We start from the raw sequence: 12,020 nt of genomic DNA on the forward strand, positions 1-12,020 counted from the left end.
GGCAGCCCAGAGTCTTAACCACTGCACGGCCAGGGAAGTCCCCAAACGCCTCCTTCTACTGAACCCCCTCTGGGAGCGTCCAGAGTACAGCCAGAACGCCGGCTCTGCACGTGGTCCTCAGGCCGTGGGGCCAGGAGCTCAGCTGATGATGAAGACCAGTCCTGTTACCCAGACTGGCCTCCAGAGCCACCTCTCCCAGCCAGGCCAGCCCTCCAAGACCTGCGGAGGCCTGCGTCCTGGGGCCTGGTGGTCAGCATGCCTGGAGTCTGTCTCCACGTCAGTGAAGGAGGGAAACACAGTCCCCTGGCCACCTGCGCTCTGGCAGCTGGGAGGGTCCAGGGAGGGAAGGGAGGCTGAGGACCTCGGAGGCCTCCTGGGGGAGGGTCTCAGTTGCTATTGAGGGTCTGCGGGGCTCTGGCCCGCAGGGACCCATGGGCTCCCCCGACCGCGGCTGGCCACGGGCACCTACCCTCAAAGAGGCTGTAGTCGGCCCGCAGGCAGAGCCGGCCGTCCCGCACGTAGAAGGCGTCCACCACAATGGTCAGCAGCTTGTGGTACTCCAGGCACCCGGACAGGATCTCCATGATGAACGCCTGCTTCTGGGGGCTCAGCGTCTGGAGGAGAAACAGCGGGGGGAGGGGGCAGCCGCCTTCAGATATGGGGGCCCCAGTGCCCTACAGTGGGGAGCACCCTGGCCAACCCTCTGGCCCGCAGGTCCTCCCCCAGGAGTTGCTCCCAGGGCGGAGACCGTGAGGGGAGCAGAGATGGAAATAAACACGGAAAACGACCCCAAAGGAAAAGCCCTGTGTGATCCTGCTCGTGTGAGGAGTCAGATTCCCAGGACGGGAAGTAGAAAGGTGTGTGGGGGGTGATGGAGAGAGGGTGGAAGCTGTTATTTGACGCAGAGTTGCCATTTGCGAAGGTGAGAAGGTTCTGGAGACAGACTGTGGTGATATTCACATGCGAACGTACTTAATGCCACTGAACTGTCTTGCATCATACACCTAAGAATGGCTAAGATGGTGGATTTTATGTCACGTGTATTTCACCACAGTAAAAAAAGAGCAAGCTCCTATGAAGTTTTTCAAATGAATGATTTTAAAAATTACACCCCCCCCCCAAAAAATCAAACAAACACAAAAACCAAGCAAGGAAAATCTCTGGCAGAGGGAATTAGTGTCAGCGGAGACTGACTCTTCTCCATTTACTCTGAAACACGTTGGGTTTTGTAACCTGTGTGTGTCATGGTTTATGTATTCAAAAAACTAAGCTTCGACAATAAGGAAAAAAGAATATCTACTGTAGCCAGTGGGCTTCCCAGGTGGAGTGGTGGTGAAGAACACATCTGCAAATGCAGGAGGCATAAGAGACGCCAGTTCATTCCCTGGGGCGGGAAGATCCCCTGCAGGAGGGAACGGCAACCCACTCCCATATTCTTGCCTGGAGATTACCAGGGACAGAGGAGCCTGGTGGCCTGCAGCCCATGGGGTCGCAAAAGAATCAGACACGATTGAAGCGACTTAGCACTCACTGTTGCCAACCCAGCAGTGAGCATGGCTCGTGGGGACGGGGCTGGGGCGTCTTTCCTGAAAGCAGTTTGGAAATGTTTCAAGGGTCTTGTATTTCCCACACACTTTAGTCCAGGAACCACACTTCTGGGACGCTAAGGAAACCAAAAGGCAGGAAATATCCACACACGAGATGCTCAGGGCAACGGCATGTGCAGCGGCAAAAATGTTAACAGCCTGAATGTCGTCGCAGGGAGTCAGATATAAGCTCTCCAGGCTGTGGGTGAGTGGGACGCAGCCATTACCATGATGCTCCCGGAAGGCTTACAGTGAGACGGCAAAATACTCAAGGCCATGTAAAACTGAACACGTACACTAGGACCCAACAGATGTGCAGTTCAGTTCAGTTCAGTCGCTCGGTCGTGTCCGACTCTTTGCGACTGACCCCACGGACTGCAGCACACCAGGCCTCCCTGTCCATCACCAACTCCCAGAGCTTGCTCAAACTCATGTCCATCGAGTCGGTGATGCCATCCAACTGTCTTATCCTCTGTCGTCCCCTTTCCCTCCCGCCTTCAATCTTTCCCAGCATCAGGGTCTTGTCTAGTGAGTCAGTTCTTCGCATCAGGTGGCCAAAGTATTGGAGCTTCAGCTTCAGCATCAGTCCTTCCAATGAACAGTCAGGACTGATTTCTTTTAGGATGGACTGGTTGGATCACCTTGCTATTCAAGGGGCTCTCAAGAAATGTAAAACACATCAAAATAATAAATTCTTGTTAGCAACATCACTCCCCTCCACTTCCCCACTTTTGGACAATATTTTATCTAAAAAAAAGGAAAAACACTTCTTGGGCGGCGCTGGGCTGCTTTGCCTACTTGCGGCAAGCGGAGCTACTCTTCACTGTGGTGAAGACGTTTTGTCGTGGCGGCTTCTGTTGCTGCAGATCACAGGCTCTGGAGCACCCGGGCTTCAGGAGTTGTGGCTCGCGGGCTCTAGAGCACAGGCTTAGCTGTCCCTGGGCATATGGGATTTTCCTGGACCAGGGATCAAACCCATGTCACCTGCGTTAGCAGGCAGACTCTTATTCACTGTGCCACCAGGGACGTCCTGAATTTTTATTGTCAATGAGATTTTCATACGTTTACTGGACATTTACTTGTATTTCTCTTCTGTGAATTATCAATTTACATTCTTGGCTAACTTTTTCTACTGGGATATTATCTTTCCTAATCATTTATAGGAGCTCTTCGTAGATTGAGGGAATCAACATGGCCATTAGCGTGACAGCTATTTGCTATAACCTTGTAATTTGCCTTTTAACTTTGTGCAAACGTTTTTTGTGTTTTTTTGACATAGGATCATACAACTTTTGCTTTGTTTTGAGGTCAAATCTGCCTTTTCCTCTGTGATTTCCTCCCTTGTTTTTATGCTAAGAGAACACCAGAGTAATGAGCCCATCCGAGGGGTCCGAGATGAAGTTGGACTTCCGGGAGCCCCAGCCCCCACGCGTGTGAGTGGGGTGTCTGTTCTTACTCCCTCTCGGCCTCCGCACCCCGGGGGCTGGAGGCCTGAGAGCCGCCCTCTCCAGCCGCCTGGGGTCCAGGGGTCCTGGGTGGAGTCAGGCTCGGCAGGCAGCAGTGATGGGCGGCAGGGGCGCTCCAACACTGACTCTGCCACCCCTCCGGTGACTAGAGCCCCCAGCTGATGGGGCAACAGCACCCTCCCCCGACCTCCGACCTCCGCCCTCCGCCCTCCGCTCACAGGCTCCTCCGCGACTTCTCCGTTATCTGCACTCGCCTCTGGGTGACCTTACACCCTGTCAAGGCTGACGCAAGCAGATTTTGCCTCTGGGTGGGAGGGCCCACTCCCGTCTCAGAAACCACTACGCCCTGTTTCCCGTGACGCTGTTCCCAGCGTCCCATCCACGGGGTCCCAGCCACTCTGCCGCACCTCCTTCGGCCACTCCTCAGTGGCCACCCAGCAAGTCTTTGTAAAGGAAAGGCGGATCGAGCCTGGGCTTGCTGGAACTCTCTACGAAGAGTCCTTCCGCGGCCCGCCTCCGTGAGTCCCCGCCCACCGGGCTGCACTCCCGGCGCGAGCGACTCTCCGATCAGAGGGACCTCTCCTCAAGGCCGGCTGTCCCCTCCGCCTGCAGGGCTCTGCCCTGCACGCTTGCTCCCCATGCCCATCAGGCCTTGGCTCAGATGCCACCCGACCCGGGAGGCACCTAAGGCACCGCCCCCCCCCCCCCCCCCCCCGGTCACCCGTGGCCCCTCACCTGGCGGGATCGCGCACACCGTGCTTACTGCCCCGTCCCCGGCTCCAGGGTCGCCGGGGTGCTCACGAGGGAAGGGATGGGCCGCCCTGCCTCCGTGGGGGACCGCGGGCAGGTGGGCACAAGGCGGGGCTCCTCCCCTCGCAGCACAACCGGGAGGGGAGGGGCAGCCTCGCTCAGGTCAGCTCTGGCCTCAGGAGCCAGGACCCTGCCTCCTTCCTATTCCCTCTCAGGCTCCCCAGACCCCCTGGCTGTGCCCATACAGAGGGCACGAGCCCCAGCCAGGCGCCAGGCACCTCCCCCTAACTCCCCGCCTTTGTCAGGGGAAGCCTGGTGAGTCAGCAGGGCTCTCTACAGGGCTCTCTAGGGACGCCCTGAGTCAGCGCTCCCTGCGTTGAGGCCTCCTGGCTCAGACCGTGGAACTCCACTCTGCATCCCCTCACACACCTGGGTTTGGGGCTGTGAGCATGTGTAATATGTCAGAGCCTGGGCTGCGAGCCTGGGCTGCGCTGGGCCAGAGTCTGGGGGCAGGCAGGCGAGGATCCAGGCAGCGCAGGACCATCTGGCCCGCATGCCAGGACCTCACCCCCGGAAGGTTGAGCCGGGGGGTGGCGGAGAGGAGGCTGAGGTCCACACAGGTGACATGAAGGATACTAAGCCCTAGACTGGTCCTCCTGGCCGGGCCAGCAGAGCAGGCAGGGCAAGGTCCGGACCCTCCCAAGCAGCCCTCAGTACTGGAGTCAGAAACCCCTAACTCTGGGCCAGCCTTGGTCACTGAGGCCAGAGGGCAACCCCCCCCCCCCCCCCCCCCCGCCTCCCAAGGGGCCTCTGAGCTCCAGGTACAGTCTAGGGCCTTGGTCCAGTTCAGGGCTCCTGCGTCTGGGCCCCGGGCAGGCAGGGGGGGCACCAGAGACCCAGAAGCCTGCCGCTGGCTCCACACGTCCGGCAGCGCCTCTGACAGCGGGTGCTTGGGTTCACGGTCAGAGCCCCAGGGTTGGCGCAGAGCTGCAGCAGCCTCCAGGGCCGGGAGGGGATCGGGATGCTGATTGTACCACAACCCAGGGTTTGTAACTCATGTCATCAAGACCCAGAGGCTCCCGCTAATCGGTGACACAAAGACATAAGTTGGTTAGAAGAGGAGGCGAAGGAACTAAGGCTGCCAGACACACACACAAGCCCTTCTCCCTTCCTTCCTGCCGGGCAGGAGAAAACTGTCTCAACTTCTCCCGGCCCCTTGCTGATGTGGCTTGAGGCTCCAGTTGACGAGATCCGATGGCAAATTGCTAGGTGTGGCCTCCAAGAAACTTCCTTGAACATCAAGCAGACTCAGCTGGCACCTGCCTTACACTGTCTGCCCTTCTCCTCTCCTCTCTGGGACCTGGGTGCAATGCTGGAGCAAGGCAGCCACTTTGTGACTACGAGACAAGAGACACTTTCTGAGGATAGATGAGCAGAGAGGAAGGAGAATGAGTTCCTAACGGTGCCATAGAGGTACTGGCGGCCACCCTGGGCTGCCTGTCCACCGACTGCTCCTCACATGAGCAAAGACACCTCTGATATCTTTAAGTCACCACTTTCCTGCTGTTGCTCCTGCCAAACACCGTATCTTAATAGACACGGGTCTGAGCAGGAAGGTCAGAACAAGAAATACTCGTGAAAATATAATGGGAGAAATGCTGATTGTAACTACGCCAACTGCCTTTTCCCACCTGTTTCGTTGGCAAAGATGAAAACGTTTGTGAGCACATCACATGAGCAGGGAGAGTGTCAGTAAGGAGATCTCTGTGTCAGGGCAGTTGGCAAGATCTCTTGAAGTCACGAGGGCCAGCACTGTCTCTTGTGTGTTTTCTGGAACTTGACTCTGGGTGTGCCTGCCCAGGTGCAGAGGGACAGGGTCGTTAAGAACAGTAACAGGCTGGAAACAACAATGATCCCATCCACAGGGCATGGTTATAATGGTTCTGGCACAGTCAGCAAAAAGGATGCTCATGGCTTTACGACAAGAGGGAGCAATCCCCATGGCCCCTTGTCAAGTGGGGAGAGAGAAGGGCAGGACTGTGTTTAATGTGCTACCATCTCATAAAAGACTTTAAAAATTATATATAGTTATTGACAGCTTTCACACGTAAAGGTTATAGTTTAAACAAAAATGTTTTCAGATCTATTATATTACCTGTGTGAGACAGGTCTGGACTGTCTCTCTGGATGGAGGTCACTGGTCTCCCCATAGGGATACCGACACTGCATACCATATTGATCCTCTGGGTTTGGGATCTTTGATCCAAAGTACATCGGGTATTTTTTAAGATATCCGTTAAAACAAAAACCCAGTCCCGAGCCCAGGCTTTCTCACACTGTGGACCAGAAAGTGGGGCTGGCCACCGCACCACGCCTCTTACCACCAGGACCTGGGCTGTGTTTCCAGGCTCCGCGCACCCCTGCCTTCCCCCGCTTCCTGCACAAGCCTCTTCCCATCCCTCTCACTTTCCCCCAGGCTTGGGGGCTGGCCTTTCCCCACCCCGGGCTGCCTGATTTGGCCCCTCTCCTGTCGGCCTTTTCATTCCCCTGCTCAGAACTCACCTGCGGTTTGCCGAGTGGCAGGGTCTCTTGGACTAACTCCTCCACCGCCTCCAACGATTCCCTCCTCCTCCTCCCTCCGCCCATCCCCAGGCATTCGCTCTCAAAGCCAGACTCTTCCTTGAGGGCCACTCAGGACTCAGGGCTCTCTGCTGCACCCCACCTCTGTCCTGAAGGCTCGTGTCCGTCTCTGGATGTTTCTGTGCCCAGCCTGCCCAGCCTGGCACCTGAGCTGTGGTGCTACGTGGCCCGGAAGAGTGATGCCCACCAGGCTCCAGGAAACTGTCCCGTCAGCACCCCCCATAGGATGCCCTAATGAAAGGTCACTTGCTCCAGTGAGAGGTTAACCCGCTGGGGGGGCCAGAAGGGCCCGGAGCACGAGGGGGCGGGTGGGACGCGCCCTGTGGCTCCTGCTCCTCCCTGAGGGCTGGGCCTGCCTGCCTCGTTGCTGGTGCAGCCCCACTCCATCCTTTCTCCCGCTCTGGGCCCCCAGCTGCATCCCAGGGCCACTTCCCCCACTCCGGAGGCTGGCATCTGGAGAGGCTGCTCCCCATGCCTTAGCCTCGCCTCAGGCCGGTGGTGCTGCCGGAGAACTTTCGATGGCAGATGGATCCCTTTCAGATCTGAGACCGAATCTTCTCCTACTGACATATGTTCTCTGTACAGAAATGCCATCAGGACTGTGGGCTGGGGGGCTGCTCCGTGTGTGCGTGCGCGCGTGTGTGTGTGTATGTGTGTGTGTGTGTGTCAGGGGAAGGATCCCCAGGCTTCTGTCTGCAGAGGGAGAGTCCCCACACCCTGCCCTACACCACTAACCACCTTTCCCTGTCTTGACATGATGAATATCTGCAAAGAACAGGGTCTCCAAATAAGGTCACTCTCACAGGGATTCCCTGGTGGCTCAGATGGTAAAGAGTCTGCCCGCAATGCAGGAGACATGGGTTCGATCCCTGGGTTGGAAGATCCCTTGGAGAAGGACATGGCAACCCACTCCAGTATTCTTGCCTGGAGAACCCCATGGATGGAGGAGAATGGTGGGCTACAATCCATGGGGTCGCAAAGGTCGAACCAGAGCGGTGTCCTGACCCAGCTGGAAATAAAGGCTTGCTCTCCAAACTGGGTCAGAGTCCAGTGCCCCCTGCACTGGGCCCAGGATGGCTCTCTGAAAGGGTGTGAGAGGACCAGTGACCTGGAGAAGAAGCTATCTCTCAGTCCAGCGTGAGTACCTGCACCTGGGGAAGAGTTCGGGGGCTGCTGGGCTGGGGTGGAGCGGGCGTGGTGCCCCCCTCGAGGTGGACTCGCACAGTTACTGTCATCACGCCATAGCCCCCCAGGTGACAACCAGGACTCATTTCCTAAGCCACTGTGAAAGCGTTAGTCACTCGGTCGTGTCCGACTCTTTGCGGCTGTAGCGCGCCAGGCTCCTCTATCCGTGGGATTCTCCAGGCAAGAATGCTGGAGTGGGTAGCTGTTCCCTTCTCCAGGCGATCTTCCTGACCCAGCGCTTGAACCCATGCCCCCTGCACTGGAAGCATGGATCCTAACCACTGGACTGCCAGGGAAGTCCCATCCCAGGGACTTTCCCAACTTTCAGTAATGATTCTGAAATGATTCTGGAGAAAGGAAGGCTTTAACTTTGTCGGTTCTGCTGAGCAGTGAGGGATGCCCTGCAGGGCTTGCAGTGGGTCAGGACACCCAGGGGTCTTGCTGTGTGTGGTGGTGCTGGGATCACAGTAAAGAGGCCTTTCTTGTCTTCAGTAGCTGTGGGTGAGGGGAGGGAGGCAGGACAGACCGAGGGAGCAGCCAGAGGGCGGCTGGCTCCAGGGACACGGCTTCGAAGCCAGCTTCAACCAGCAAGGAGAGGGACCGCGGACGGGCCTGACCTTGGCCGTTTTCATCCTTTCCTCCAAACGCTTTGAGTTTCAGGGGAGAGTTTGAGGGAGAGGAGGGGAGCAGAGGTGCGGGGAGCGGGGCACACCCCACGCCCCAGCCCTTGTGGATGGCAGGGCTCCAGCTGGCAGAGACACCCTTTTCTGAGCCACCCCGGGGATCAGCAGTCCTGAGGTTTCCCTTGAGAGATAGGCTTCTGTGTCTAGGCCTCCTCCGGCCTCTGTGGGCACCACCAGGGCCTTCTCCACCCCAGGTTTTCCAGCGGCGGCACCATAAGGGGGCTGATGAAGGTAGAGGGGAAGGTGGGTCTGTGGGCAGCCCCGGGGCACGGCAGAGGCCACCCCACTGTGGGTGTGTGAGGGTGGAGCAGCTCACGGCCCTTGCTAAGCCGGGGAGGGCTGCAGCTGGCGCTTAAAAGCAGACGGGTGGGGGCGCAGCAGGCCGAGTGTTCCCCCAGAGCCCTTCTTTGGGAGCACGTGGCCTCCTCTGACGCCCTGTCCACGGGGCCCACACCCCGAAGTCCTGAAGGTAGCACCTGCATCATCACCTGGCCCTGTTCCTGGGCGCCTGCCCTTGATGGACAGACCGACAGACGCGGGGTCAGGTGCCAGAGGGACCAGACCCTGGTCCAGAGAGACTTCAGCCCAGGGTCTCTCTGCACGTGCGTCAAGCGGGGGCCTCAGGACAGGGACCTCCGGGGCTTGGGGATGAGAGCCCAGGAGCTCCTTCTGGTGTGGCCAAGCTGCCCAGCAGACAGCCCCAGCACACAGCCCTGCCCCGGGCGGGAAGACGCCCCCCTGGCGGGGTGGGATGGGGAGACGCCTGCGAGGCTGGCACGCGTCCACCTTCAGGGAGGACGGCCAGCCCTGCAGACTCCTGGGTCACAGGCCATGTTCCTGGGTCGTGGCAGCAGCCTTTGGCCCACTGGGAATCTCGCCTCGGGCTCTCCACGCGAAGGACAGGATGAGACTGTAAAGCTCCCACCATGGCCCCCCACCCCGAGCCTCGAGCCCCCACGTGGACCCTACCTGCAGGGAGGCAGCCGTGGCCTCCAGGAACTGCTCAGGACTGTCCTTTTCAGGCTGAAATCGGTCCAGGTGCTTCATCACCATCTCAATGCACTTCCCATAGTAGGTCATCTTCCCAGGTGGGACCCTAAGGGCAAACCCGACAGGTCACGCCCTCCATGCGCCCTGGGCCGCTGGCCCAGCAGGCGGTGACGGGCCATCACTGAGACCACAGAGGGTCCACCGCGCAGCCCCGCGTGGCGAGGGGTGCCGGACCAAAGTGGGGGCCCCGGTGGCACAAGCCAGGCCCACTCCCAGCCCACCCCCAGCTTCTGCTCGCCCACAGCCCCTGCAGCCTTCTCCGCCCACGAGGGAGGGTCCCAGGATGACCCCTGAGGGAGGCCCAGCCAGCGTGGGGGCCCCTGAGTCCACCCGAGTGCCCCTCAGCCCAGCTGGGGCGTGGTGACGGGTGACTCAGCAGTTCTGCTCGGAGGAGGGGAGCACCTGGTCACAGAAGCCTGGGGCAAGAAGAATCCGCAGGTCTCCACTGTAAAGGTGAGGTAGCCAGCACCCTGGCTGGTGCTGAGATGGTGGGGGACAGGGAGGCCCGGCATGCTGCCGTCCACGGGGTTGCAAAGAGTCGGACGTGACTGGGCTTCTGAACAACAATGACAACCAGCACCCAGGTAAGACGCCAGGCCTGAACATTCCAGAAACACAGCAGCTCCAGCAGACTGGCTCGCTCAGAGCCTTCTCTGGCAGACCCTGGAGAAGCTGCTTAGGGTGGGATGGGCCCCCCAGGACCCCCACATTGTCCTCAGAGCAGGGTGGCCAACCCCAAGGAGCTCCCATCTCAGCCCCTGTGGTTCCACGCTGACTGAGCAGCTTCTGGGTCACCACGCAGCTGGCTTCCCTGGCACCAGCTATCAGCAAGGCCGCTCCTCCCTCCACTAAGCTGGACAGGCTCCCAAGAGCAGCCCGCAGCCCTAGGTCCTGGCAGGTTGGAGACCGAGTGGTGAAACCCCGGGGCTCCCCAGTGAGAGGCCAGCCCCAGCCAATCACGGCCCTCTGGGTGAGGCCCCCCCACCATCACCTTAAAGACAGCGAAGGCCAAGTGCCACCAGACGCCGCAGAGAGCCTCTGCCGCCAAACACGGAAACAGAAGCCCGCCGAAAAGGACGTGCGAGAACAGTGGGAATAATCCAGAAACAAACAACTATGCCAGCTCGGAGAGAGGGAGAGATGCGGTGTTCACAAAGCATCTGAGGAGAAGAGAGTTCTTGGAAATTAAAGTGTGATAGCAGAGCGGGAGATGTAAATAGGAGAGGCAAAGACAGTGGAGAAGAGAGAGCAGAACAGGATGATGAGAAAAGTGGGGAAAAAACCACCAAGAAATCGAGAACCATCCAAGAGACCCGCTGTGCATTCCACCTGACGGGGGGTTTCCGAAAGACAGGAGAGACGTAATGAAGAGAATCTCCAGCGTTGCAGGGCAGGGGCCCTGGAGGCAGGAGGTGAAGGGAGGGGCAGGGCTGGATGAGGGCAGCCCCAGGCCCCCCGATAGTAACTCTGGGCACCAGGCCCCAGGGAACCCCTCTCCAGCCCCAAAGGATGATGGCTCCGGAGGCAGTGACGGGTCCTGGTGGTGCCAGCAGCTGACTCCCCGGTACCCGTGGGAGATGGACAGGGAGGCCCTGTCCCCCACCCTGGGGAGTGTGCCCAGAAAGGGGCAGGCGCAGCACTGGGAAGCCGGAGGTTTTTCCAGAAAGGTGAAAGTAGGGGGCAGACCGAGGGCCCCCTTCCTGAGCAGTTTTTCGGGCGCTTTGACGCCTACCCTCATCAGGAGAGGGAGGGCAGCGCTGAGCTGCCGGGGGTCTGCACACCTGGGCTCTGCGCCACCCAGCATGGAGGCCTGACTGGGCCCTTTGGCTCCTGGGGCCAGCTTTTGGGCCTGGCCTCTGCCGTGCGTGGACACAGAAGCTGGCTGGGGCCCGTCCCAAATGGGGCTGGAGGAAAGGCCTTGTGGGCCTCAGAAATGTGCTGGAACTGGCCTGCAGCCCTGGGCCCGGGGGAGTGCCCGTCCGCCCTGGAGATCACGTTTCAGGAGGGTCGGTGGATCCAGAGCCACGTGAGCAAAGGCCACGACCCACGAAGGCTCGGGGGGTGCTCGGGAGCTCCTGTCTCCACACCGGTCCTTGCAGCCAAGTGCTCCTGAGCTGCCGGCACCACCAGGACCCGTCACCACCTCGGGGCGGGGTGGCGGGAGGTCTGTGAGGAGCGGCCTCCAGTCCGCGGAATCTCCTTCCACTCCAGCCATCACTGGCACCCCCGAGTTCTCAGCTGCTGCGGGATGCGGCAGAGCCTCCTCAGCATGCCCCCCTCCTTAGGCTCGGGTCACAGTCCCTGGATTCTTTTCAGTCCTCACCCTGGCCCTGCCCGGTTGGGCTTCTCGCTGGCTCAGAAGCCCCATCACATGTCTCTCCAGAAACTCGAACTCTCTCCTCTCCCTGTTGAGCTCCTAGGCACCCCTCAGCACCCCATTCAAATATCACCACCTGTGAAGCCTTTCTTCCTCCTCCCTTAGCTCTCCCCTTCTCTGTGCCTCCTCCAAAGTTGTCCCAACTTCCCTTAAGCTCCCGTGAGCCCCTGGTGCAGGGTCTGCCTTGTCGCCTCCAAGTCCCTTGCCCTCCCCCGTAGTGGGCCCTCAGCACCAGCCCCAGAACTGTCTGTGGAATGAATGAGGGAGTGTAAACACGTACTCA

General features: G+C 59.3%; 1 protein-coding gene across 1 annotated transcript in view; it reads right to left on the reverse strand.

Moving 5' to 3' along the window:
* CFAP99 (cilia and flagella associated protein 99) overlaps window positions 1-12,020 on the reverse strand; it is a 38,468-nt gene that overhangs the window by 22,834 nt on the left and 3,614 nt on the right. The window contains 2 exon segments of the mRNA XM_003586231.6: window positions 470-614; window positions 9,280-9,406. Of these exon segments, the coding sequence (XP_003586279.2) occupies window positions 470-614; window positions 9,280-9,390 (256 nt within the window). The 5' untranslated portion in view covers window positions 9,391-9,406.

The sequence above is a fragment of the Bos taurus genome, chromosome 6 (assembly GCF_002263795.3).
Source record: "Bos taurus isolate L1 Dominette 01449 registration number 42190680 breed Hereford chromosome 6, ARS-UCD2.0, whole genome shotgun sequence".
Taxonomy (NCBI): Eukaryota; Metazoa; Chordata; class Mammalia; order Artiodactyla; family Bovidae; genus Bos; species Bos taurus.